Source organism: Drosophila simulans, chromosome 2L (assembly GCF_016746395.2).
Source record: "Drosophila simulans strain w501 chromosome 2L, Prin_Dsim_3.1, whole genome shotgun sequence".
In the NCBI taxonomy this organism is placed as follows: domain Eukaryota; kingdom Metazoa; phylum Arthropoda; class Insecta; order Diptera; family Drosophilidae; genus Drosophila; species Drosophila simulans.
In genome coordinates, this window is record NC_052520.2 from 2198407 (window position 1) to 2225654 (window position 27248).

At 46.0% G+C, this 27248-nt stretch overlaps 5 protein-coding genes and 1 long non-coding RNA gene across 17 annotated transcripts; 1 reads left to right on the forward strand and 5 right to left on the reverse strand.

Annotated features, from left to right (window-relative positions):
• Nucleotides 1-3186: 3186 nt before the first annotated feature.
• On the reverse strand, nucleotides 3187-5678 carry LOC6730658 (coiled-coil domain-containing protein 28B). Of its 4 annotated transcripts, none has more exons than XM_016179182.2 (4): nucleotides 5421-5678; nucleotides 5124-5364; nucleotides 3996-4367; nucleotides 3187-3935 (listed from the first exon to the last, which is right to left on the reverse strand). In XM_016179182.2, exons 1-4 carry the CDS (start codon nucleotides 5535-5537, stop codon nucleotides 3712-3714), a joined length of 954 nt encoding a protein of 317 aa, XP_016023096.1. In that variant the 5' UTR covers nucleotides 5538-5678; the 3' UTR covers nucleotides 3187-3711. The 4 variants fall into 4 exon arrangements, with proteins under 4 accessions (XP_016023096.1, XP_016023095.1, XP_002077828.1 ...); XM_016179181.3 differs by having other exon boundaries at nucleotides 3996-4073; nucleotides 5421-5677; XM_002077792.4 differs by having other exon boundaries at nucleotides 3187-3932; nucleotides 5421-5676.
• Nucleotides 5679-5807: 129 nt separating this feature from the next.
• On the reverse strand, nucleotides 5808-6363 carry LOC6730659 (cytochrome c oxidase subunit 7A1, mitochondrial). Of its 4 annotated transcripts, none has more exons than XM_016179177.3 (3): nucleotides 6261-6363; nucleotides 6064-6134; nucleotides 5808-5998 (listed from the first exon to the last, which is right to left on the reverse strand). In XM_016179177.3, the coding sequence occupies exons 2-3, from the start codon at nucleotides 6106-6108 to the stop codon at nucleotides 5855-5857; spliced, it is 189 nt and encodes a 62-aa protein (XP_016023099.1). In that variant the 5' UTR covers nucleotides 6109-6134; nucleotides 6261-6363; the 3' UTR covers nucleotides 5808-5854. The 4 variants fall into 4 exon arrangements, with proteins under 4 accessions (XP_016023099.1, XP_016023098.1, XP_044778919.1 ...); XM_016179176.3 differs by having other exon boundaries at nucleotides 6064-6131; nucleotides 6261-6349; XM_044922984.1 differs by lacking the exon at nucleotides 6261-6363 and adding an exon at nucleotides 6237-6256 and having other exon boundaries at nucleotides 6064-6131.
• Nucleotides 6364-16875: 10512 nt separating this feature from the next.
• LOC120285822 lies at nucleotides 16876-18078 on the forward strand. 2 transcript variants are annotated; one of them, XR_005545093.2, is made up of 2 exons: nucleotides 16876-17012; nucleotides 17083-18078. It is a non-coding gene; the product is annotated as an uncharacterized LOC120285822 (long non-coding RNA). The 2 variants fall into 2 exon arrangements; XR_005545094.2 differs by having other exon boundaries at nucleotides 16904-17021.
• On the reverse strand, nucleotides 17026-22449 carry LOC6730661 (sodium-coupled monocarboxylate transporter 1). 5 transcript variants are annotated; one of them, XM_039298493.2, is made up of 10 exons: nucleotides 22394-22449; nucleotides 22002-22153; nucleotides 21792-21941; nucleotides 21588-21747; nucleotides 21470-21535; nucleotides 21362-21413; nucleotides 21233-21300; nucleotides 20760-21173; nucleotides 17206-17897; nucleotides 17029-17146 (listed from the first exon to the last, which is right to left on the reverse strand). In XM_039298493.2, the coding sequence occupies exons 2-10, from the start codon at nucleotides 22094-22096 to the stop codon at nucleotides 17059-17061; spliced, it is 1785 nt and encodes a 594-aa protein (XP_039154427.1). In that variant the 5' UTR covers nucleotides 22097-22153; nucleotides 22394-22449; the 3' UTR covers nucleotides 17029-17058. The 5 variants fall into 5 exon arrangements, with proteins under 5 accessions (XP_044779855.1, XP_044779856.1, XP_039154427.1 ...); XM_044923921.1 differs by lacking the exons at nucleotides 20760-21173; nucleotides 21233-21300; nucleotides 21362-21413; ... (3 more) ...; nucleotides 22002-22153; nucleotides 22394-22449 and adding exons at nucleotides 17957-18370; nucleotides 18430-18497; nucleotides 18559-18610; ... (2 more) ...; nucleotides 18989-19129; nucleotides 19187-19281 and having other exon boundaries at nucleotides 17027-17146; XM_044923919.1 differs by having other exon boundaries at nucleotides 22002-22443.
• Nucleotides 22450-22762: 313 nt separating this feature from the next.
• Nucleotides 22763-25793, reverse strand: LOC6730662 (2-phosphoxylose phosphatase 1). The gene is made up of 5 exons (XM_002077796.4): nucleotides 25466-25793; nucleotides 24962-25280; nucleotides 24766-24906; nucleotides 24115-24700; nucleotides 22763-24059 (listed from the first exon to the last, which is right to left on the reverse strand). Exons 1-5 carry the CDS (start codon nucleotides 25560-25562, stop codon nucleotides 23439-23441), a joined length of 1764 nt encoding a protein of 587 aa, XP_002077832.1. The 5' UTR covers nucleotides 25563-25793; the 3' UTR covers nucleotides 22763-23438.
• Nucleotides 25794-25924: 131 nt separating this feature from the next.
• On the reverse strand, nucleotides 25925-27242 carry LOC6730663 (ubiquitin carboxyl-terminal hydrolase). Its single transcript, XM_002077797.4, has 4 exons — nucleotides 27082-27242; nucleotides 26801-26941; nucleotides 26596-26738; nucleotides 25925-26522 (listed from the first exon to the last, which is right to left on the reverse strand). The coding sequence occupies exons 1-4, from the start codon at nucleotides 27115-27117 to the stop codon at nucleotides 26159-26161; spliced, it is 684 nt and encodes a 227-aa protein (XP_002077833.1). The 5' UTR covers nucleotides 27118-27242; the 3' UTR covers nucleotides 25925-26158.
• Between the last annotated feature and the right edge of the window lie 6 nt (nucleotides 27243-27248).

Consider the following 27248-nt stretch of genomic DNA (forward strand, 5'->3'; position numbering starts at 1 on the left):
TTCGTAGTCCGTATTCCGGAGATGCAGTCCCGAGCAGCCGAGACGAAGGATTCAGCTGCTGAGGCTGCTTCCGTCATTTCCTTGACGTAAAGGCTTCTGCCTCCCGCATGCCGCTTGCCATTTTCCGGGGGGCACACTGGAAATGGGAAATGGACGAGGAGGGAGCCACAGATGCCGGCGGCAGCGTCACGCTTCCTGCAGGATGCGACATCGTAGTCAGATGTCCAATCCGCCCCGCACACCCCCGCTCGCAACTGTGGCCAACACGGCAAGAAAGCGGGGGTTCCTTAACTCCGATTAATAATATCGAACTTTAATCGAACTTCGAGAATATTTTTAATAAGGACATGTTTGAATAATAAGGACACGTGGCCGTGTAGGCTAATGGATAAGGCGTCTGACTTCTGATCCGAAAATTGCGGGTTCAAGTCCCGTCCTGGTCAATCATCTTTTTAGTTTTCTTTTTATGAATTACATTCAATTATATTTTAGTACTTAATATTTGCAATTTAAGCAGCTTTTTCGCCTGTGCTGTGTGTCCTGTTTCACTTGTGTGTACATTTCAACGGTGTCCTGGCGCTCGTCCTCGTTTCGTTGTCGTCCTGGTCTCCTGTCGCTTCTGTTTACCCGCTTTAATCAACCCATCCAAATCCACATTCATGTCCATGTCCACGGAATGTTTTGTGCTCGGTGGGCGGACGGGTGGTGTGCTTCCTGCCCCTTGCGTCACTTCCTTGCAAATGCTGCAGCTTCCGTTTCCGGGATATAATGTTCATATTTTCGAGGACATTTTCAGGAAATAAAGTACGTCGCCCTCAGCTCTCTCTGCCCCCTCCGTTTGCCGAAGGGAATGACGATAACAAACCAGGGCCCAACCACCCACTGCCCACCAGGCCTTTCCCATTCCATGGCCTCACTAGTCACTTCCTCTTTGGGAGTCCTGGCTCCTGCCAGGAAACTTTTTGCCTTGCGCCGTGTGCGCATTTATGCCAGCCCAGAGCTGTCAGAGCGCCACCCACTGACCCACCACCACCGCCGCCCACTCAATTCTCCGCCCGCCGCTTGGCTCCCTCTTTCGCTCTGCTCTTTTTGCTTCCGCTTTGCCAGCAGGATACAGGATGCAGGATGCAGGATGGGGGACGGGAGGCGGGAGAGGAGCGCAGAGGCGGGGAGCAGAGTCTGTTTGAATTTTGTCGCACTTCCTGTAGGTGGAAAAGCTTCGTGCGTCTTCCGCTTTCCCAGAGCTGCTCATCAGCAACGTAATTTCCGCACAGCCAGAGCAGCTGCCTCTGTGCTCATGGGTGGGCAAGGATTAAGAGTCCAGACAGCCACTGGGGCAGGACAGACTTAAAGCAGGCTGCTCGCAAGGTGCAGGACACTTTAAGAAAAGGGAGTGAGTTGCCAAAGGAAAGTAAATTTGTACTCATTTATTAGTTTCGTTGTATATGGAGGGTGTAGTTGGGTTACTTTTCATTTTGGTGAGTGCACATTGTCTGGTTGGAGTCAGAGTTCAGGTTAATGAAGTGCCCCGGCGACAGCGACGGCATATCGGATCGGATTGCCCGGGCAACAAGTGCTGCTCCTGCCCTCCACCGTCCACATATCCCATCCCCACCTCCTGGCGGAGGTATCAACGACTCTTTGTCCGCTTGGCAGTTCATCAAATTCTCATGTGACCAAGCCAAGTAAGTTCAATTCATTCGAAATTTGATATGCGCTTCACATATTTAATGACTTCTTTCGGTTGCCGTCTTTACATAACACTCGATTCGATGAACTGCCAACGATCCCAATCCAATCCGATTCGATGCGATGCGACACGAATCGGATCCCCTGTTGCACCCACCTTGTGAAACCAGGCACATGTACTTGGAGAAAATGAGCTCTTCAACTTTTTAATAATATTTTAAATAACGCAAAAGAGATGTAGAAAATACACTTGATTCAATTAGAATTTTTCCGAGTGTAGGGTTGGGCCTTGCCTGGGTTAAAAATGCCGCGGATATTCCCCATTTCCATGTCCAATCCCTCAGCCGGGATGGGATCCCCAACCCAATCCCCGCACGTGATGGAACGTGGATCCGTGGCTGATGAGTGGAAGTGGTGGATTCACTGGCAGTGGCACTTGTGGCAGCGATTTGGGATAGATGTTGCGTGCGGCTGCTCGGTGGTTGGAGGCTACCTGCCACGCCCTTGGCCAGCGGAATGCATTTGTATGCAGCATGGCGGATGGGACTGTCCGAGCGTTTACTTCTACATTTCTCGGTGACTGGGGAGTGGGTGAGTGGGATAGGGGGAGACCGGAGACGGAGGCCCAAGGAATGCACCAAACCGCTAGCCAAACAGAGAAGCCCAGAAGAACCGAGAGTTTCGGCCGCAAGTTGGAAAAAACAATAATACAAAGGGGAACGGTGGCACGACCAGGCAACAAGTGGGAGTACACTGCAAGAAAATGTTTAAAGAAAGCACTCATAATATCTTAAACTAATTGATCCAACGTGCTTTCTAATGGTCAGCCAGTAGCTTGTATGAATAATAATTGATATGGAAGCACACATAACTTTCTCGCAGTGCACAGTTCTTGTTATTTGAAACCCGGATTTACACCGACATTAAAAAGAAAGAATGAACAACAAATTACTTTTACCGATCGCGCCAGCAGCACAGGAGAAAAGGCACACAAAAAACCCAAACCCAAATGAGCAGAGCGACGACTGTAAGCCACAACATTAAAGTCGGATTACAAGTTCAGGAGCTTGGAACGGCTGCGACTGCGCCATCGCCACCGCCATGACAGCCCAGGGAACGGAGCACACCGGCTGAATACGAATGCATAAATTAAGCCACAAGAAGCGGCGGCGGACTGAAATTTCCTATGTACGCATGCACTTGTCCAAAGGTTCAGTTCTCGCAATTGATGTGCCCATCCCGAAATGGAATTGTGCATGCAGAGTGGGCGTCTTCGGGAGCGGAATGGGGGCGATTCGGTTGTGGGGAATTCCGTTTCCTTAGAACACCAAGCTGGTAAAAATTCTGGCACTCCAAGCGCCACGAAGGAGGAGTGATGCGCATACTAAGGACGCTTTCAAATCGCTCATCAAATAAATCAATTTAAGGCCATTCGAATGTTTGCTATTGGTCACTTAATCGTTGTTTCCACCAACCAACATTGCAACATTGCAGGCGTATTTATAAAAATGATAACTTTAATAGGTCCGAGTTTCGTACATGGGTATGATTGGGTGTCTATGTATATTGCAAATAACTATAACAAACAATAAGCGGAACAGATTCGCATCATTATCGAAGCCTGATAACCTGCAGCACACACATCAATCAAATCGAGTCGAATCGAATTGCAATGAAATAATTCGTTTTAGCACCACCCCTTGGCACCCTTGGTCTATTATAGTAATAATTTAACGCTATGGCTATGGCTACGCGAAGACAATCTAAATTAGTTTCACAATCACTGCGAGTTCGCTAAACTATTTAGCATGAGAAGCCCATCGAATCCGCCCACTTAAGCGTACAACTTAAAATATTTACACAGTATCCCAGCTGTCCGCCCCGTCGAAAAGTCGCTAGTCTTGTGTGAAATCCCAATCCAGAATCCCAATCTCCACCTCCACTTTGGCATTCCTCGTTTCCCCATCGGTGTGCTCAGAGCCAGAGCAGGCGTTGATCCCAGGCCTGCGGCTGGGCCAAATCTCAGAGACCCGTGTGGCTCGTCTGCAGCTGCTCGATGGAGATGGATAGCTGTTCCAGGCGCTGCATCAGCTCCAGCATGTTCTCCTGTGCCTTGTTGGTGTTGAACTCGTTGCCGTGCTCCAGCGAATCCTCCTCGGCGGCAGCCAGTTCGAAATGCAGTTTGGCCAGGCTCTCCTGCTGCTCGCGGATCTTGGTCATCTGGTCCATTGTGCAGCCGGAGCCTGCTGGGAAAAAGGGAATGGATTGGCAAAGCTTAAAGGAAACAAGTTCCAGACTGCACTAACCGAATGCCCTCAGCTTGCCGGAGTGGAAGTCGTCCAGCAGTCCGAGGAGGGCTCTTTCCATGTGCTTCACATCGGGAACTTCGGAGACAAAGGAATGATGTTTTATTGGACGATCGTCGAACTTATCGCTGTGGACACTGGCGTTTGGCATCGACGCTGTGGGATTCTTGCGGCGCTGCGATCGCGGTGTGTTCTGATTGCTATTGCTGTGATGATTGTTATTGTTGGGTTTCGTGCTATCGTTGTTGTTGTTCTTGGGGGTGTTGTGGTTGACTGTGGCTGTGGGATCAGGTGCTAGCCACTCGCTGCTCACCAAGGTGATAGCGTTCAGGCTGTTGGCACTGCTGTGGGTAGGTTCCAACTCGTCGCGATCTGGTCTCGACATGAGATGTTCAACAAATCAAGTGCGGGGATATGAAAGTACAAATAATAATACAAAAAAGAAACGAGGAAATCATAAATAAGAATTACATCAAATGAACTGAAAACGGTGCACAATTGTAAAATAAGAACTAACTAAACCTAAATAAGGGTATATTTAGCTATACAACTACTTTGGTTATGAGTAAACGAATACTAATGTTACAAATTATGACTCAAAACTTAGAATAAGTGACTGTAACTAAACCTCAACCGCCGTGTCAAGCGAACCGATGGGAAAGAAAAGTCAGGACACAGGCTGTGGCGGCGAGAGGCTCGAAGGCTTGTAATTTCAATAATTGAAATTATAAGCACCTATCAAAGTGTCTGTGTGCGGGCGAATTGGGGTGGGGAGCGTGTGTCTATGGGCTGTGAATAATGAAATGTGATGTATTCCAGCCATATGGCCACCGAAAAAGTGCGTCATCGCGGGCGAAGGTCAATGGTGGCCGTGATAGCCGGCAATTAGCCGCATATTTTATCATTAATGGCGAAACATAAGGCAGCTTGTGAATTTCTAGATGCGCGATGAATGAAGGGTTATAATGTACTCAAAATATGGTATGAATATAAGATTGTTTGTTTGCTTGTCCTGATATTTTTAGGTAATCTCTACACCGAAGCCTTCCCAGCTGACACCAAAAACCGCGATCCACAGCGACTGAAAGGCAGAAGCGATGGGTTAGTGGACTTTTTGGCTGCACCCACCTTTCAGGAGTTTGCGCGGCCGGGTCTTGAACTCGAATCTCTCGTCTCCGGCGCCCCCGCCACTGCCGCCGTGCGCCTGGGGGCGTGGCCGGCGTTCATTCACGTAGGTCACCTTGGTGGCCGCTTGACCCTGGCCCTGGCTCTTGTCCTTCTCCTTTTCGGATATCGTCCTCTCGATGGAGCAGGATGCGGAGTTTCTGCTTCGAGTGGTCTCGCCGCTGGATATGCCTTTGATTTTGATCTGCAAGAAACGAGGATGAAGTTTGGCTTCCGCACCAGAATCCCAGGGTATCTTACATTCGGAACGGCGGGCGAGGCGGGTGTGGCCGATTTCGGTGCGCTTTGGGCTTCCTCCTCCGTTTCCACGTCGTTCACCAGCTTCTGGCGTTCCACCACCTCATCGTTGGGCTCCATTTTTCTAGTTTTCCGTGCTAGATTTCGCTGAATTCGGTCAAGAAACCCGAATTTTCTTTGTTTTTATTTAGAGGCGAACCTATCGGGGCCTATTGCACTTCGATAGTTCGATATTTTTATTTTCCCCCAGTGAGCGTGTGACCAGAGGATATATATTCAGAAAATACCTGACTCACACTTGCGTGCTCCAAAACAGTGTTGCTCTACTTATTTTATAGAAATATTATTCGGGCGGTTTATTTGAATTTCGAAATAAAACAACATATTTAATTAAACTTTAGTTTCTCTTTAATCGAAGAAGTATTTAAACACAAGGCTTAGGCCTTCTTTTTGGCGAATCCCATTGTGTAGACTAGGTGGACAAAGCTAACGATGCCAAGGCCACACAGTCCAGCGGTAATGCCGAATAAAATCTTATCCGCTGGTCCGCCTTTCAGAAAAACGGGCAACTCGTTGACGGCCTGCAAAAATTATGAGTTATGAATCTTTAAACATATGCGCAGATATCACCATTTACAAAACTCACCTGAAAAACCTTCATTTTGTTGGAAAGTCCATCGGGTAGAGCCATTTTTGCCTAGGTCTGTTATGTAACTGCTGAATAAATAACAAAATAAATATTCAAGCAGAGTCTTTGTTGCAGTGAATTTGTTTTCACGTTTTAAGTATACTTTCTATTCTCCTTAATATTTCACAAACCGCTATGATTTATAGGACACTTACCTCAATTAGCGAATTGCAATTGACTTGCTGCACTTTCTTGTAACAGATAAAAATAGAATAAATCACAGATGATTTTAAGCAAAAGAGAATGCCAGAAAAATGCAATTAAAGAGTTGTCAAGTTGTGGATATTAACACAAATAATTAATTAAAATATATTTTTATTTATTGTATTTACATAAAGTAACACATGCTTTTATTTTGTTTATCCGTATATCATATTTATACATGATATTTGTAGTATTTACGAATTTTGAATTTGGCGCCAGGCGGCGCACGTTACAAATTCAAACTTGCGACAATTAACTAAAATCTTGAACAGAATACCTTTAAACCAATAATTTTACGATTAAAAATTAGATCTTGATGAAAACATAAAATTGCTGTCACTTTAAATGAATTTAATTAAAAATCCCCCACTTGATGTACAATTTCAAATCGCAACTGCCGGATTTTAGAGTTGCGTCGTGATTCGCCGTTCGGGAAAAAAATTGTGTGTTCCGCGCTATTTTGGCTTTTTGTGAATTTTTCATCAGGAGCGCAGGCGAAACAGCCAGTGTTTTGGCGTCTTTTGCACTACTCGTTCGTGCGCCAGTGCAACACTGGGCGCGAGCGGGACGGCACCTGCGCCAAGTTTGGCGCATCAAAAGCACAGCCGCCGTCCCGCTCGCACTCGCTGCGAAAAGCGCCCGCGGCGAAAAGCACTCCGAAGCCACTTGGACTCGGCGAGCAGCTAACGGTTCCTGTGCGCCTGGTGGGGATTACAATAATTCTACACCGAATGAGGTGTGCAATTTCTTCGAAAAAACTGCTTCCGTTTCGCCATGTGTGCGATTTGCAGCCATCGGTGGGTGGTGAACTTTCCTTTTGGGAGTAAATTTGGGGGACTTTCGAGCGTAATACTTATATTTTTTAACGATATTTAAAGGATATTACAGACGGAATTTAAACGGAAGTTGTTTGTCGTTTCCTCACTTTTCAGCTCCTTTAAAACTCAACTATAATTATGAAGCCAGATTTTCTATAAAATAAAGTCAAGTAAGTGAAAGTTTTTTTATTTAAAAGTACTATTTTAATTGATTCGAGTGTAAGTTAAGCTTTTCTGCGAGTCTGTGCTGCAATTAAAATTACAACTTTTTAAATTAGGTACTTAAATATAAAGGATACCAAGATAAAAGCGTGATATTTACAACTCGTTTGCAAATTGAGGAGATAAGCAATTAAAAAAATTATTAAAATGCTTTTCAAAGGTAGGTATTGTGAGCTAATTAGAAGCAATTACAATTTAATTGCTTATTCGGAGATTCGAAAGTTTTTTGTGTCTTTTGGTGCACTGTGTCATTTCAATTGTGTTTACACAATCGCTGCAGCACAGCGGGCAATAAATAAATTCTTTAGTATGATGTGCCGTCGTCTGAAAAGCTGTTTAAGCTCTCTCGACCAAAAAAAAAGTGTATAAAACGCTTACGCTCGGATCGGTTGACTCCCCCCGCCCCGCGGCACCGACAAGCATCTACGACCTGTTTCAAAACGAAACAAATACATATCATATCGCCCTGCTAAAGCCATCGCCGATTTTCAGCGCCCAGCAAAAGAACTTTCAAAACTGTAGCTTCCATGCTAAATTAACTTGCCAAAGTTGCGAGGCGGCCGCTTTTCGGTATTCAGAAACGAAACTTGAAAAAAGTTAAATCTGCCAAGTTCACCTCCGAGTGCTTTCATTAAAATAGCCAGCCGATGGATGATGATATGGGGGCGGCGAGGGCAAGACTTTGGAAACATTCTCGGGTTCTCCTCAGGCTAGCTAGCCTAGTTCCTAGGGTCCGCCACTAGCCCTTTCTCCCTCTGACTCCCCTTCGTAGGGCTAAGTGGCACGTGGGCTCTCGCTCTAGCAAGCTGAAGTTCTAAACTTGCTGCTCTGCAAGCTGCATCGCTCGAAAAGGGGAGTTCCGTCTCGTTTTGCCCCTCGAGAGAGTGCTCAAAAGTTCTAGGGCAATCGACAAGCACAATAAGTGGGAAAACTTTAGCGGAAAGCGTTTCAAAGTTATGAACGGGTCTTGAAAAATCAAGTAGTGAGTAATGACTTCTTTAAGCTAGAACCGAAAAGGATCGCAGAGATCAATGGGTTGAAATAGTAACGCAAGCATTCCAGAACTTGAGGTAGTAGCATGAGTTAGAATTCGAACATATTATGATACGATATATCTCGATATGAACTCGAAAAATAGCAAAAGAGAACAGTGGATAATGATATATGAATTATAAGCAGCGCTCTGAAACTATCTTCTCCCGATCTCCCTCTTAAAAATGTAATGTGATGATTGTTTAATGAATGTGATTAATTACAAAAGGTTACATAGGTGTGAATAGTGATGATTGATTAACGGATAATTATAATACGGCTCTCTTGGTTTAATTCACAAAGTAGTCCTTCAGATAATGATAAGAAGAGGGGTTTGTGTCCTAACTTAACTTCACATTCGATCTTGCATTTTCAGTGTGGGTGATATCTCCACTAACCCTATGATCCCTGTATTTGTGTCATTCAACACTACCTTTTTCTTTGATCCTTTTATCTTCGTATTAATGCCGTGAAAAATTGAGCTCTGCTACTAGTATTTGCATATTTATAGAAACATTTGTTGCTTTAAGGAGCATTTTTTATCTCCAACTACAAAATGGTCATGCGCAACCCTTTAAAAAATTGCATCCCGCCTTGAATTTCTATGCTTCTTGCTTTTTCACGCCGTTTAAGCAAACAGAAATATAGATTTTATGAAATTGATCGTTGTATAAATTCCTTATTTACCGCCAAAATAATGGGCGGGCTTAATATGCTCAAATGCCAAGCATTGAAATGGTTGAAGTGTGGCGAAGATATGTATGACGCTTTCCTCTATTAACTTTTGAGATTATTTTATTGAAATAGATTTAAGTTTATTAAATAAAAGCACCTCACACATACTTGCAGAAAGCGCTGTTAATGCTTTTTTCGTGCTTTGCGGATTGAAAGTTTTATCAGAAAGCCAAAATGATGCGAAGGGGGGATGCGGGGAGCATTTCTCCTTCTCATCCAGCATAAATAAATAAATAAATAAACAGAACATGCAATCACCCAGCTACCAAGAATATAAAGCATCTTTTGGCAGTGGTATTAGATATGTGTACAATTATCTTGGAGCAAAATGGAAGCAGGAATGGTTGAAAAGAATAGCAAGCAATTCTTTTTCCTATTCCAAGCTTTAAAAATAAGCTAAGGTTTTGCAGAGCCCTTAGGAAGATGGATGAGTGGATGTACCTAAGCTTTTGTACCAATGCGCTTTAAGCTTAAGTAGCAAAATAATAATTATTAACCTAAAGGAAACAAAGCTTTAAAATTGGCACTTAAACAGGTGCAAGGGGAACTAATCACGATGGCCCACTTAATACATAGTGCTGCCCCAAAGAATCTCCACGGCTGCATCTGCTGCCCTTTTCCGACTCTTTGTCGCGTCCAGTGGCGCGCGACTTTGCTGCGTGCCAGTTGAGACGGCGATATGGCGTGTGCGATTGCGATGGGGACAGAACATTGGCGCTACTCCTTTTCGTGGGGCAAAACAAAATGGATTGCTCTTTAACTAAAACAGTTATCAGGCGCGCAGCGCACGCAGCAGTGAGAGCGCGAGCACTGAGCAAACATTGCGGCATATATTCGTCCCTTTCGTGCCCGCACAACGGCCGCCAGCAACCAACGCGGGCTCCTGCTGGCCCGTCACAAAATTCACAAATCCGCTACGAATATACGGCATTCACACTATTCACTCACTCGTACTCGTAGTCGTACTCGTATCCTCCGCCCCCCGGTTTTTCGGGGCGTGGCAGGTGCGAGTGAGTTTGGCGAGTGGATTGAATGGCATTCAGTGCGATAATGGTGGATACGTCGAGGTTCGCGCTCCTCTGGCGGCGAATTTTGTGTTGTAAAAAATGTTTGAACTGTTTTAAGTTTAAGTTTTAACGGTAACAGTAGAGCAGCAAGTGCAGCAGGTCGATCTATGCGCCGTAAGAGCGAGCGAGACGACCGTCGGGCAGTCGGCGCGCGAGCGAGAGCGATCTACTGCGGCGAGGTCGTCACCTTGGCATTGAAATATGCCTACGCACACAAGGAAACGAGCGAGCACATGTGTGCGTTGTACATCGGAAAAGGGGGAAGGGGGTTACAGTTCGTTTACCTTTGCGCTCGCTCTGGCGTGGTGAATTCGGTTGTCATGTTGCTTGTGCGTGCGACAGAGAGGCAGACAGAAATGCTAATTACCTGGCGGGAGCACATGATTGGGCAATCGGAGATGACTCGCAGTCAGCGGGAAAATAGCTATCTCGCTTATTTTATTTTGCATATCATATGTTTTGTAATATGGTCAAACGGTACTTTAAGTGCCAGTAATTTTAAATAGATTTCGAATTTAGATCTATAGCAAGTACATTTCTTATAACCAAAATTATCACTTCTGAACAAATTGCTGCTGCTTATGTAGTTTTGTCTGCATTTTGCTTATCTTGTTGTTGCTGCTTCACCTTTTTTTTAGTCGTGATCACGATCACGAGTTGTTGTTCTTCTTCTTCTGCCTGCGGCTGTCAAATTTGTTTCAAAGTCAATGTCGTGCGAGTGCGAGCGAGACAGGCGGCACCGACCCACCGCCCTCTTACCAGCTCTCCCTCGCACACCACCCACCTTGTTTTTGCTTTTCTGTGGCAGATTTAGCAGTGGTGTGCGTGGTGTGTGTGTTCTCTTGGCTCGCGTTGTTGTTGCTTCTCCTGTTTGTTTCTGTGTTTGTTTTATCGTTCTAAGTGGTCGTTGTGGTTGTGGTTGTTGTTGTTGCTGCTGTTCTGGCTGGCGCTCCCGTCATTATTTAGAACCTTTTCCGTGTGCGCATGAACAAAAACAAAAAAGAGGCGGCATAAAAAACGTAACACACCACAAACACACACAACAAACCAAATACGGGTGTGTGTACGAGCGAGCAGTATCATCATCATCAAGTGTCGTCGGCAGAATCGGAATCGGAACCAAAAACCCCTCGCAAAAAAAGGGAGCTTGCTGTTCGCCTATTCGAAAATTTCACTAAAAATTGTTTGCACTCTCTCGCCGGGCACGAAATGAAAGTATCCTTTTGGCTACGCCCCTCAGCGAGCCGTGCGGAATACCCAGACCTCCAAATGGGGCTTCCAGTTGGGGGTGGCGTCTTTTTGGAGACCGATTGTCGTGCTGTCGCACCTGTTGGCCAGGTGGATTGTGTCAACTTTGCCTGCAAGCTGGAGAACATTGATTTGAGTTGTGGGTGTTTGACTCGAGGGGGAAAGAATCGCAAATTGGGGTTTGTTTGGAAATATTGGGATATAATTAGGGGTCGTAGCACAATGATTCAAATAAAAAGACTTTCTTCAACATCAGATCCTTCATAATTTGGGTTTTGAATAACTAACATATAACCAAATCCAGTAGTTAATCTTCTATTATAACCATATTTTCTGCACCGATATAGTACCCATATATTCCCATTTTGAGCTTTACGAATCCCCAAAACTTGAGCACTCGTAGTCGATGACCCTGCGTTCCCCTTGCGAAACCGCCGACGATACGGCGGTATTGCGTGACGTAACACGCCGGCGAAACAACGGAAGGTGTGAGTGAGAGGCCAGATGGCGTCGGAAAGAGACGGCAGCTCATTTGACTGATACGGCGAAACAAACACGAGTACGCAATTGAAATGCCTGGCAATCGGATTTCCCCGCACACGCCCCACAGAAGTGGGCAAAACACCGCCCCACCTGCCACCTGCCGCCTGTGCGGCGATTTCTGATCGCCTGCTACGATAGTCAAGACTTCCCCATGTCGGCGTGTGTGCGCTGCGACTAAAAATGTGGAGGCCCCCGATTGGAGGACGGGACCTTGAGAAGGTCTCGACTTGTGCTACGTTCCGTGGTGGAGCCCCTTAAATAGTACCGCCGTCTCTATCTAACAGCACCCCGCCACCAACCATTTCCGTTCCGTTCTTCGGCGAGTGAGAGTTGTGGCATCTTCCCCATCTTTTGAGGAGGTGCTCCCCATTTGGGCGGCCGTCTCTGGTCCGCTCTGCTATGATTTCTGTTAGCCCGCCCTGCTAGTAGCCATCTTTTTCGATTTTTTGCCCCAACAAGGCAAAAACGAAAGCGCAGAAATCGGAAAACAGCGAATGATAGTTGTGGAAATGCACTGCGAGAAACAACTAAAAAAGAGCTATGACTATAGAGCTGACTATACACCATAAGACAACAAGTCTTTGTATATAATATCTCTGGGATATAGAATCTATAACATAATCTATACGCCTAATGATATCTTTATCACTGGAACATTTTCGTAAGTCCTAGGGAAAGACACACTCCTTTTCTCGCGGTGAGCGATCGATGTGGTAATGGAAGTGGGTCTGGACTACTCGCTTTATCTGCCTTTCTGGCCATGGTCTGGATGTGGATGGTGGCCTGTTGCCTGCGCTGCGGTTTTGGATGCACGTCGCGAGCTTCGGCGGCTCTGCACCGCCGGTGCTGGACGGCTGGGCCACTTCTGTTTTCCTGGTGTAATTAGGCAAACGAGATATAATAATAATAAATTATAATTTTAGAAGGCGTGCCCCGAACCCGAAGAGCGGCTAGGAAACCCAAGTGGCCGGGCATTTTGGGCCGTTTCTGTGGGAAGCGCGACGTTTGTGTGTTTAAAATATAAACGAACAGGCTCCAAGAAACTGCGCTATAAAAATTTGAAATTATAACGCGAAAATGGAAAATGCGGGGTGTTCGGCAGGAAGAGTTGGGGATTTGTTATGTTAATTCTTACAGCCGCACGGCCACCCAATCGATGTTAGCAGCGGTTCGCTGCTCCAGCCAGAAGAAACCAATCCCAATCCCGCACTGGAGCCACAAACCTGAAACCCAATCCCCGGCTCAGCACGAGACCCCTCGAGCTCGGTTCCAGTTTCCCAGTTGCCAGTTGCGCCAGTTTCCAAGTTTCCCAGTTGCCGGCTGCCAGTTCCCCAGCTGGGTTACCAAGTTGTCGGCCAGACTTTTGCTATTTCTATGACAACTTGGTAGCTCTTGGGTAACTTCTAATGATTTTCTATGCCCGCCGATGTCGAGCAGTTGCCCCCGGAAAGCGGGGAGGCCCCACGGAGCTGCGCCGAGGGATCCACTCGCGGTTCCATGTGCTCGGTGTGGTTGTAAAATGTACGTTTTCGGTGGAGTTTGCGTCATGCGATGTTAATGGAACAGGCGATCAGAGCTCGCCAAGCGGATGACGTAACACGTAACGGCAAAAAACGTCGCAACGCTGCGAGCGAGACAGCGATAGGCCGCAGAAGGTCGTACTCTACCCCGTCTTGATTGTCGATGTGTGAGTGGGGCCAATGTACTCGCGGTCAGTGCATTGCACCCTCTCATTCCAATCTTTCCGCTCGCGTTCTTCGCTCGTTCTTCTGAACTCAGCAGAAAGAGAAAGAGCGCAAAAAGGTGGGAAGATTTGGATATGGATATGGAGTACAGGAACGTGTAGTAGCTGTAGGATATTCCATACTACCCATAAGGTAGTAAACGTTAAATTTATGGTATCTGAGTTCGAAGCGTTTGTTTCATTTGATTCTAATATTGTTTACCTTTACATTACTTATTACCAAACTGGTGTGCTCAGTGTATTTATTCTCAGTTTGGTTTGGGAACTATGTTCATGGCTGAAACTTCACTGTTGCCAAGTCAGCTCAATGCTTCTCTGCTCTTCCCTCCTCACGACTGTGCCCCTTTCGCAGCTGCATTGCGGCTGCAATTACGCCAACGTCATCGTGTTCGTACGGCGTGCAATTTCTTCTATGTGCACGTAGCTGCACTTATCTGCCCCTTGTGCCCCCACCCCCGGCTGCACAGAAAGAAAAATAGCCTTGGTCATCCATCCAATTGAGTGATATTCTAAAACACGCTTAAAACATAATGCATTATATTATCATTGAAGTTTTTATTCAATTGCATCTTATTTACAAGTCAGAAAATGTATTCATTTTATTTTGTAGCTATTTTGTAGCACATTCTTTACGACAGTGGGCAGTCTACGCTCTGGTCTAATATTTATCTATTCACAAAATAAATTAGAAATGTAAATATGAACTTACACCGAAAGAAAACGCAAGTGCTATTTCACTTTACTAGATTCTCTGGTGAAGGGATTGTGAAATATAATAAAATAATATAATGTGAAAAACAATAGTTTCAAATTTCTTTTCTCCAATACCATATTCCATCCCATACTCTGATTCCCCAATGTTATCAATTTAATCAAATTGATCCCTGCAGCACATTAGTTTTTCTTCGTGTATGTAGAGCGGCTCTCTGTGTTTGTGGTCTATGGGTGTGAGAGCACGAGTTCAAGAATCGTGGGGATGGGGCGGGGGCGGTGGGGCCTAGGGCTCCTATCGCCGCCCCCTTTGGCTGTTGTTGCTGGATGTGGCTGCGGATGGAAAACTGTGTGCCCCTGCGCTCGCCCATTTGAAAAGTGCATCGAGTGCAACGAGTGCAGCGAGTGCATCTCCCGACGTTCAGCCATCTGCCAGCCGAAGAGCAGCAGAAATGTACAAAAACAAGAAAAACGAAGCCTAGTTCGACGAGCCTAGATCCGAGTGCTTGGGAAAACTCTTTCGTGTTTGCTGTTTGCTTTTCTGTTAGACGATCCCCCTCGAATGCAGCGCCCGACTTGCGCCTGCAACTGGCAACCCACCTGTGTGTGTGCAACTCCAACTGGTTGCATCTATTCGGGCGCCTAGGAAAAATCCTGTGCATAGTTTTTCCCCAAAACGGAAAACTCCACTGCACATAGAAGTCGACACTCTGCCCCGCAATAGAATAGCCCCTCGCTTCGAAACTGGGGATTAAACTCATATTTCGCTGGCGCAGCACCAATGAAAAATGGTTGAGAGAAAAAGTTTGAAAAAAAACGTTGTATGATTTTTCTTCGTCAATATTTTGTAACAGAGGCGCAGCACCGATGCAGAAGCGGCTCCTCTGCTCGAAACGAAATGCTTGTGTAACGAAATAAAAATGCACAGAGCGAGAGTGATGGAGCGAGGAAGAGAGGCATAGAGGGAGGCTCCCCATCGCCGTTTCCGTCTCGCACTGCAGTCACTGCCCCAGTTCTGAGTTGGTGTGTGTGTACTTTGTTGCTTTTTTCAATGCGAGCAAGCGAGGCGGAGATAAGTGAAACGAAGGAAAGAGCAAAAGAGCAATGCATTTTGACGATTGCCTTGGCACAGTGGGACTAAGTGAATACAACAAGTTTTTGTTAATATAATACATTCAATTTTAAAATCTGGTAAAATTTTAAAAAATGGTAAAATTTGTTATATTTAAGGCTATTTTATACTAAGTACCTAGATTGAATTTACTAATTTACTAAAAATATTTCACAATTTACCATGCATAGTTTTGTATACTAGTTTTATAATGTCTGTCCCACTGTGCAAGTGCAAGGCCCCTCTCTCTGCCTCTCTCACAGCACGTGTAACTGCAGTTCAGCGTAACAGAGACGACAATAGGGGGGCCAGGCGAAAAAAGGCAGGGAAGCAGCCGGGAGGTGGTGGGTGCAAGTGCAAGTGCAAGTGCAGCGGAATCGACTGCGGATCGGAACTGCCCACCAACTGAGTGCAGGCTGCGAACTGTGCCCCCACTCGCCAAAACACGAAAACAGCCCAGAAGACGAAGGCGCACTCAGCGGCGTGCAGAAAAGCGGAGAAGCATTCGCCGCTGCACGCGTATTGGTGCACGTACAGTGGTGTGCGTTGCACTAATATGTATCGGAGATTCGTGCAAAAATCTCATCGCACGCCCGTGGGCGCACCTGCTCCGCCCCCCTTTTACTTGTATCTCTCTCTCGCTTGCTTGCGCCGACTGTGATTTTTTTCGCCCGGCAAGTGCATCGCTCGGCTGCGAAATCTGGGCTCCTTTTCCCAATGTAACACAACCATGCACCATGCGAGCGAAGATTGCCCCTAGGGTCCATTACGACACATATGTACGCTGCTTTTTTTACAGGATCTCGTAAGGGGGCCTTACGAGAGCAGCAAAAATAAAGAACCCATCGAAGGAGCAGGCCAGGGCCCCCACATTACAACTCCACCTTCTCCTGCGAGCCACGTAAATTCCCCTTGCAAATGCGCGCTCCTGCTTCACTTTTGTTGCTTTTCCCATCTTCGGCCGAGAGCTGCGTGCACAAAAGTAACAAAATGTACTGAATGCCAACAGGCTCTCAGTTTTGAGGAGAGCGACGATTTTACATTACGCTGTTCTCAGTACGGTACACGCGCTCATTGCGCGATGCCCCCCACTCTCGCTCCCCACTCTGACTGCTTCGCTGGCTGTGCGAGTGTGTGTGTGCGGCATACTTGCGCTCTGGTTCTCCCCACCCTGGTTGCCCCTCGCCCCGCTCTCCAACACGGACTACAATGACTCCATACCACTCCCCTCGCTTGCGCTGTTTTTTTGCCTTTGGCGCGGTCTTTGCTCTCGTTTGCTTTATCACTCTTGCTTTTGTTGCCCCTCCGGTGATGCGCTTTTGTGATTGTGTGTGCGAGAGCGGGACAAACAAATATAAATGCAATGCAAGTGCAGTTCTCTCTTCTCAGTTGTCGAAAGAGATGCAATCTTAAAGCCTGGGGAAATCCAAAGTGAGAATTTTAAATATTCAACTTGTTTAATACTTCTTAAGGTATTTAAAGTATGATTCCCCAAATGTTAGTCAGTTGGCTGAACATTTAATCCTTTTTCTCAATTAACAGTGGGATATCCTGGACAGAGTTTTCCTCAGCATTTCCATGCTTGAAGCATTCTTTAGGAAGAAACCTGAAATGGATATGGATTTCTATAAACCATACTGATAGTGTTTATCCTCATGCAATTACCTGTGAATCACTGGAGATATCAAATCCGAGTCGAGACTCTTGATGTCCGTGGGATTGGTCACCAGAGAGACCAGAGAACCCACAACGACAACCGTAAGTGCCCCAATTGGGTTTATCCATTGGAATGAGAGTCGGAATAGTGGAAACAGCTGCTCCTCGTCCACCCAAACATTTTCGGGAGCAGTCACATTGCCGGGGCAACTTGCGAGGGACACAGGAAGCCGATGGTGATTGAGTTGTCCGGATGCCGCCGCAATTTGCGACCCGAAAGTTATCCATCCGGTCAGGAGGAATCCAGCGATTCCGCCCACCGCAGTGCCCACTGTATTCGCCCAGGGAACCAGCACTCCCAGGGTAAATATGCCAAAGGTGGAACTAGTTGCGATGGCCACCAGGGACATGCAGATGCTCAAGATGCCACTCACTTTCTCCAGGAGAAGCACCGCACCGAATACCAATAAGCCCATGATTAGGATGGTGGCTTTAACGATAATCGCGGATGCAGTTTCGCCCGGCTGCATCTTAAAACAGCCACGGACTATGTCCTGCAGGATGACCAAGGAGGTGGAGTTTAGGAAGACGGAGAGCGAACTCAGGCCAGCACCAAAAATACCGGCTATGAAAAGCCCTGGGATTCCATAGATGTGACCTACACTCTGGACCACGAAGAGGGGCACCAGCTGATCTTTATTCTGCTCAGATCGAAAATATTTTAATGCATATCCATACGAATTACAGTTGGAGTACCCACCATGATTTGTCCAGCACTCAATGGATCACAATCCTTGTACATGTTAAAGATGAGCAGGCCCAAGAAGCTGAGAACCGAGTAAAAGATGACCGATCCGAGGACAAAATAGGCAATGGATGTCCTGGCCATTTGCAAGTTGGGCAAGGACATGTAGCGATGCACCATGGTCTGGTGCACCGCCGTAAGCGAGGTCCAGTAGAAAGCGCCGCCGATCACCACACTCCAAACCGTATTGCGCACATACGGCGAAGGACTGATGTTGCCAAATATGAGGCGTCCGCCGGCCTGCAGGCCTTCGAAGAAGTCATCCACGTCGGGGATGTAGCAGGTGGCCAGGATGGCCACAACCACAACGGAGGCAAACATGATGGCCACCTGCCAGATGTCCGTATGCACCACTGCCTTGAGTCCGCCCTGCAGGTGATAAGTTGGTAAAAGTTTAAAAGTGCTGAAAGCTTAAGGAAGTATCTTACCAATAGAGTGTATATAACGCACACCACAATGATCAGGATCTCTATCATGTGAATATTTAGACCGGAAGCTGTAGTAGGCAACACAGAGTTCAAGTTGAATCATGCGAGAGTAGTTCGAATAGTTCTTACCCTGATTCAAAGCGAGTGCTGGCACAAAGACCACAAAAGGCGTATAAAGTAGCTGAAATGTATAATCTATTAAATACTGCCTGGAATTTGTAGATGAGTGCAACTTACCACTTCGATGACAAACATTATGGATACTATGTTCCGTATAAGCGGATGAAAGCGCATTCCCAAGTACTAGATACAAACACGTTAAAAAAACATAGGAGCACTTTGGTGGCATTCCTACCTCATAAGATGACCGCACTTGAAGAGCCGAAAACACGGGCAAGTAGATGTAGGAAACAGCCAGTCCTTGGATGACAATGGCTACGACAATCAGGGAATATTGCGTGCCATAGTAGTAAATCTCGGATGGAGTTCCCAGTATTGCAACGCCCGAAATGAAACTAAACAGAAGGAGTGATATTTGCAGTGTATCTGATTTTCTCACCTCGCTATCAGGCTCATTGCGACTGGGAAAACCTTCAGATTGCCCGAACCCATCAGATACTCGTTCATCTTTTTCGATCCGAAATTCGGCATGGGGGTATCCGTAACCGTTGGGCTGGGTTGCACAGCCTTTTTGGGCTTTCTGTAGTGCATTTAATAGTTAAAATTAGTTTGTAGTATTAGTCTGCATCCTGCTCACTTTATCCAACCGAAATACAGTCCTATAGCGATGGATAGTATGGTCACGCCCAGGAAGACCGTGTAGTCGACCGTTCCGAATATGTAGGTGTCCATACTGGCTGGTCTCTTCTGGGAAAATGCCAGCTAAGTTAATTGGAGGCTGAGTTAGCCGAAATTTCAATTATCCTGCGCCGAACACTAATGTGTTTTTACGAAAACTCTTTTCTAACCACTTTTGTGAGTCAAATAAAATGCTCCAGGTCTAACCACCTCTAAAATTCGTAAAGCACTGCCAAAAATATGTGGTCTACAAAAAATGGAATTTTTTAAAAACGAGTTTTTACTTACCGGTTCCATGGATCGCCTATTTTTATGTGATTTATTTAAATATTGGTGCTAAAGTGTCACAACAACGGAAGCTTTAAGAAGAATGAACTTATCTTGTGGAAGTATTAAAACAAACCATGTATTTTCAATGCCCTCGAGAAGTCTGGTGATGGTAAAATGCTAGAATTTTCATTAAGATCTTGAGAAAAGAATGACATTTTAGTTTATAGTATAGCGTTCTTTTAAATCTATAAATAGATTTATAGAGCGTTTTATGTTTGAAATCGAAAGTGTCACATAAATTATGCCAGCGGGAAATGTTATGGAAAACGTGTGTTTATTACTTTTATTAAGAATATAAAAGCTCGTTTTAGGTGATAGTGTAAATATCGGTTGCCTCACTTTTACCAAGATTGCGTTGCTTAAAGCATTCTTTTGGAAGGAATCTAAAATGAAGAGATGGAACAGAAGCCTTAATGTTTGTAATAAATGAGTCTTCACACTTAAGTTTTACCTGTGGATCACTGGAGATATTAAATCCGAGTTGAGACTCTTGATGTCCGTGGGCTTGGTCACCAGAGAGACCAGAGAACCCACAACGACAACCGTAAGTGCCCCAATTGGGTTTATCCATTGGAATGAGAGTCGGAATAGTGGAAACACCTGCTCCTCGTCCACCCAAACATTTTCGGGAGCAGTCACATTGCCGGGACAACTTGCGAGGGACACAGGAAGCCGATGGTGATTGAGTTGTCCGGATGCCGCCGCAATTTGCGACCCGAAAGTTATCCATCCGGTCAGGAGGAAGCCAGCGATTCCGCCCACCGCAGTGCCCACTGTATTCGCCCAGGGAACCAGCACTCCCAGGGTAAATATGCCAAATGTGGAACTAGTTGCGATGGCCACCAGGGACATGCAGATGCTCAGGATGCCACTCACCTTCTCCAGTAGAAGCACCGCGCCGAATACCAATAAGCCCATGATCAGGATGGTGCCTTTAACGATAATCGCGGATGCAGTTTCGCCCGGCTGCATCTTAAAACAGCCACGGACTATGTCCTGCAGGATGACCAAGGAGGTCGAGTTTAGGAACACGGAGAGCGAACTCAGGCCAGCTCCAAAAATACCGGCTATGAAAAGCCCTGGGATTCCGTAGATGTGACCGACACTCTGGACCACGAAGAGGGGCACCAGCTGATCGTTATTCTGCTCAGATCGAAACTATTTAAATGCATGTCCAAACGAATTACAGTAAGAGTACCCACCATGATTTGCCCAGCACTCAATGGATCACAATCCTTGTACATGTTAAAGATGAGCAGGCCCAAGAAGCTGAGAACCGAGTAAAAGATGACTGATCCGAGGACAAAATAGGCAATGGATGTCCTGGCCATTTGCAAGTTGGGCAAGGACATGTAGCGATGCACCATGGTCTGGTGCACCGCCGTAAGCGAGGTCCAGTAGAAAGCGCCGCCGATCACCACACTCCAAACCGTATTGCGCACATACGGCGAAGGACTGATGTTGCCAAATATGAGGCGTCCGCCGGCCTGCAGGCCTTCGAAGAAGTCATCCACGTCGGGGATGTAGCAGGTGGCCAGGATGGCCACAACCACAACGGAGGCAAACATGATGGCCACCTGCCAGATGTCCGTATGCACCACTGCCTTGAGTCCGCCCTGCAGGTGATAAGTTGGTAAAAGTTTAAAAGTGCTGAAAGCTTAAGGAAGTATCTTACCAATAGAGTGTATATAACGCACACCACAATGATCAGGATCTCTATCATGTGAATATTTAGACCGGAAGCTGTAGTAGGCAACACAGAGTTCAAGTTGAATCATGCGAGAGTAGTTCGAATAGTTCTTACCCTGATTCAAAGCGAGTGCTGGCACAAAGACCACAAAAGGCGTATAAAGTAGCTGAAATGTATAATCTACTAAAGACTTCCTGGAATTTGCAGATGAGTGCAACTTACCACTTCGATGACAAACATTATGGATACTATGTTCCGTATAAGCGGGTGAAAGCGCATTCCCAAGTACTAGATACAAACACGTTAAGAAAACATAGGAGCACTTTGCTGGCATTCCTACCTCATAAGATGACCGCACTTGAAGAGCCGAAAACACGGGCAAGTAGATGTAGGAAACAGCCAGTCCTTGGATGACAATGGCTACGACAATCAGGGAATATTGCGTGCCATAGTAGTAAATCTCGGATGGAGTTCCCAGTATTGCAACGCCCGAAATGAAACTAAACAGAAGGAGTGATATTTGCAGTGTATCTGATTTTCTCACCTCGCTATCAGGCTCATTGCGACTGGGAAAACCTTCAGATTGCCCGAACCCATCAGATACTCGTTCATCTTTTTCGATCCGAAATTCGGCATGGATATCTCCCGGGTATCCGTAGCCGTTGGGCTGGGTTCAACCTCCTTTTTGGTCTTTCTGTAGTGCATTTAATAGTTGAAATTAGTTTGTAGTATTAGTCTGCAGCATCCTGCTCACTTTATCCAACCGAAATACAGTCCTATGGCGATGGATAGTATGGTCACGCCCAGGAAGACCGTGTAGTCGACCGTTCCGAATATGTAGGTGTCCATACTGGCTGGTCTCTTCTGGGAAAATGCCAGCTAAATTAAGTGGAGGGCCCAATGGAGCTGAGATTGCCGAAATTTGAATTGTCTTAGATATGTTATCTGGGGCAAACACTATAGGACGACTATAGTGGTGTGTTTATAACAACACTTTTACGAGTCAAATAAAATGTTCCAGATCTAGACACCTCTAGCCCCAAATGAAATCATTAAATCACTGGCAAATATTTGGTCAACAAATTCAATTATCACACAGACAATGGGCCTGTTAATAATGGTTTAAACAAATGAGTTATTATTTACCGCTTCCATGGAGCGCCTAATTTGTATGTGATTAACCGCAGGGCTTTTTTAACACTAGTTCATGTCACAGCAATAGAACATCTAAGTGTACCACTTAGTTGGGGTTCCATAAATAAATCTATTATGGTCATTGCCATAAATTAAAAAAACGCCCAAATTCTGGCAATGAAAAAATCCGCAGTCACATAAAATAAACTTAAAAGAAAATATATATATGTGAATATTTGCTGGTCCGTGGTCATGAAAATATATAAAAACTTGCCGTAAAACATTGTGAAATTAATGACGTATGGATATGTTTCCCAGCCTTTCAATACTTTAACCCCTTGACATATTTTAACATATTTTATTGAAGAGGCGCCAATAATATTAAAATTCGAGAACATTTATTTCAATTCAAAACTTCTTGGTTTTCACATTTACAATTTATCTCTTAAAAATATTACTTTAGGCTTGATATGTTTGCGTTTCCGTTTTTTGTGTTGTTTCCAGATGGATATTATAATAGTATGCTTATAAGATCTCAATTTAGATTTAACGAATTCGTGGAAATTTTGTAATTTTATATTTGCTAATTATTTATATGTATATTAAAAAATTGTTCTTTTACGGTATTTAATCAAGAACTAAAATTTCGCATCTTCCTAGAGTTCTTTTACTCTTTGTTTTGATATGTTCTTATAAATATGTTATAAATGCTAAAACTTGTGGAAGGGTTTTCCTAAGATTTTTCATAATAAACCTCAAAAAGCTGATATGTTTGCGACATCAAGTTTCATTTCCGTAACTCCCTTCAAACGCTAGATTTTTAGAGAGATGTTCTTAAGACTAACAAGTGCTCCATTGATATGTATCGTTTTCGATTTTTGTGGATCAACAAGTTGAATGCATTAACTAAATTCCAACTAATTAGATAACATCGCTAAAAAGCGGTCGTTTCCAGTTCGGGATTAGCCTGGACATCGTGCACTTCCTTTCATGTGTGGCATCTTAACTACTTATCACAGTTTGAAAAGGGATCTACTACTCATCAGCTGGCGGGCTGCTAAAACTCTCCAGTTTTTGGGGGATTCACAGCGCCACAGGCTTCTTTAAAATTGGTGGCGTTCAGCGGACTGAAGTAATCCTCGTGCAGGAAGCGAATGATGTTTTCGATGGGACACAGATCGGCTTTGTTGCCCCTGGAATCCCTGGTGACCCGTAGGCTTTTGCCTCCCTCGCAGAAGTCGATCTGCTGCGTGACATCCTTTCCATTGTACACCACCCGGAAGTAGTAATCGGTGTGCGCTTCGCTCCGGTAAACTTCGAATGCAAGTCTGGAGGCATAGGCTATGGTTTGGCCCTGGCTGGTGATGATTCCCAGGGCAGCTGTGAGATACTGCATGGTGCAGTCGTGTCCAGAGTAGAGGACAAACTTCGTCCTGTCGCCAGAGATCATCTTCAGCATGTAGCTGACTATGTGACGGATCATTCCGTAGGATCGCAGCAATCCGGACAGCTTGTAGTACGAGTGACCAGCGGAGCGTTGCGATAGCTCGTCCGCAAAGGACATCAGGGTGTCCACGTGGCTGGGCTCGACGCAGCCCTCTTGAGCTTCATCCGCCTGCACTGAGGGATTCCCATTTTCCACCTCGGGGGAGTCGGGTTCCACCTGTGTCTGCGCCTCCTGGGGACAAGATAACATGAAACCTTCAACATTGCAGGAGCTCTTTAATAGTTACCTGCATCAAGTTGGCAGCTGTTTCATCCTGATCTATATTAATCACATCCACCAGTTCCTGATTGGAGTTCTTTCTAATGGGCTTTGGCGTGGAAAGTGTTTTTTTCCTGCGACACGGCAAGGTGGCGTCGTGGCAAAGAACCGTCAAAAGGGCATCCACCACCTCGAAGGGATTACTAATGCCATTCGGAGTGTGCTGCAGTATGGTGCCTCCGATCCACTGCATCACATCCAGGACATCGCCACGTTTCAGAAGCTGCTTATCGCCCATGGCCTCCAGACGTTTCCGCAGCAGTGCCGACTGAGGACAGCTGCACTCGCCAAAGCAGAAAGCCATGCTGTGCGATTCCCGGACATTCAAAGCCAGCCACTTGTCCGCCGGAAGCAGTGTGAACAGCATGGCCAATGCGGACTGGAAGGTGCGACGATAGCGAGTGGTGAAGACCACAACCTCATCCGAATTCAGAAGCGTGTGTGGCGTCGTTTCCACTGAGCCTCGGTTCGGATTCGGTTTGAGCAGGAGACCCAGTGGATGAGCGTAGACCTGGTGCATGATGTCGCCCACGTGTAACAGCTGCGAGATTCCCCTAGTGAATAGGAAGTAAGGCGTATGATTAATAGCGGCATTGAATCCCGTAGTGTATCCACTCACTTGTAGGTGAGCTGCCCCAGTGGACAACCACGTTCTGTGGCCGGCAGCAGTGGAAACCCGTGGAACGGCCCCACCTTGTTCCAGTACATGTGATTCGATCCCGAAGCGGAGCTACTCGAGTTGTACAGAAAGCTTCGATACCTAAAGGAATACCACGTAGCAATGAATTAATATTTCGGGAAATGTTGTAACCCACCTGTTGACCAGGTTATCTGAGCCACCACTCACGCCGCAGTTGATGCCAGCACTGCGAACGTGGGATATGGGTCCCCGATCCCCGTGCCTGATGACCAGGAGCACGCCCTGAAGCTTCCAACCCTCCAAGATGCCGCCATCATCCAAACGCTGCAGCTGAGCCAACGGAGCACAGCGTTCTCTGTACTTGGCGAATCGCTGGGCAGTGGAAGATGGCGAACTATCGCCGCCCAAGGAACTGACGGTGCCAGACGAACTAGGTCCAAAAACAGAGCCACCGCCTGGAGTCGACTCAACATTGCCCATGTAGCGATACATTCCTAAAACGGATTATCAAAGGCAGAGATTAGCTATTGGCTTAGAAATATAACAAAGCACTTCTCGTCTTATGCGAGTGTTGACAACCATTAGGTAATTGGGTCAATTTAAGAATATTTAATATTTATATTTTAATATATATTTAATGTTTTCCCATGATTGCCATAATTTCTACTTTTCCACTTACCCGCTATAAGAAGGAATATCCAGACGCTGAGCAGCACATAGCAGTAGAAGGCTCTGTGTTGAGTGGCCACTCGCATCAGTTCCTTGAGCAGCCTCATCCTGGCCAGAAAGTCCGGCTCTTAACTGCTGCCCGCTAGCTCCACTACTGCTCCTCGGCATCAACTCGTTGGGCGGCACTCTTGGAGGGTTTTCTGCCGATTAGATAGCTCAGATATACTCCTATCCAGCGCTTAAATTCCAGGCTATAGCTCCGCTTCACGGGGATTGCGTTTTGAGTGCTAAGTGTAGAAAAAAACAAGGTTTAAGCGTTTACGTGGAGCACGACTAATTGGCAGGGCATGCGCACTGGAGGCCACATTGTTATCAGCTGTTGGTACAGTGGTGGTGGACAAAGGGGGAGTTTGAACAGCCAAGCCTATATTTAAATATAGGTATATTAAGAAATAAAAGCCGTGTGGTGTTCAGTATAAGCTTAGCATCAAGCTAGAGTGCACTCTTTAATAACAATCATGGTGTTCCCAATACATATGCGGCTTTGGCTCAATGCGGAATAAATATGCGTAAACTATTGGCCGGCTGAAAGGCGGGGCTTCGTTCGCCTTTGCAGCCTGGTTTAAAATATGTTGGATATATAAATGTATAGTCTGGCAGATCTGGGATCTTGGTGGTTCTGAGTTATGGGACTAGTTACACCCTACTGTTTGGTCGCAGTCAGGGCCAAAACGGTGAAGCGCACTTCGTTGGGATCGCGAGCCATGAACTCCTTGCAGACCTTGGCCGCATCCTTCACAAAAGTCTCCTCCGAAGTCGGTCCGTGCTTGATCGGGAAGGACTTGCGGCCATCCAGCTCGTACAGAGTACCCTCCTTGTTCACCAGCGCGATGAAGTGGTGAATCACCTTCTCATGATCGGCGGCATTGGTCTGGCCCTCTTGAGCCAAGGCCTGATGATCGGCGGTGAACTCCTTGTCGTTCTCCAGGGCCTTTCCGCGTTCCTCCGGGGACAAGGAAACTGTCTTCTCCAGGAAGTCCTTCAGTACTCCGCTGTCTATGTCCACTCTGCATAAAGATTATATTTTGTAACAGATACGATTATAAACTATCTTATATAGAAAAACTTTGACGGACTCACTCTTTGTTGTTGGCCACGCTGTGGATAAGGGCGACGGTTCCACAGGCGTTGTGGGTGAACTGGCGCATGTAGAAGAGATCGTCGGGATGCTGCTCCTGCAACTCCTTGATCCGATCGTGCTCCTCGGCGCGGTGCTTCTCATACTGAAAATGGAACCTGGTTAGCCAGGATAATAAGATAAGAAGGAAGTCTAAGCTAAACCCACGGTTTCGCTGCACGGAAAGAGCAAAATGAACGCCTTTACGGGACGCGGAATCCATTCCAAGGTGTCATCTTCCAATCCGATGACGTCAGTTACCGACCAGGCTGGCGACACGCCCAGTTTATGTATATACTTGGTCAAAACCTGGAAAAGTGGGAATGGGAAGGTTTTAATGGCGTCTTTTCACATTATTATCCAAAGGAAGCCGACATTTTGTAACAAAGAAACAATGAATGTGCAACTGGAAGTGCGGTAGCCAAGATCTTTACTGGTAAAGTTATTACCTCGGGATTAGATTCAAGTGGTGTCCAGGTCAACATCTTTTTGAATTTGGCTTAAACAGTGATCTGATTGAAAATTCAAAGCAAAATGAAGGATTTCTACAGACAATTACCGGCACTTTTGACGAGCTTTACTTTTTTCTGAATGTGGTGTGTGAACATTGATTTGG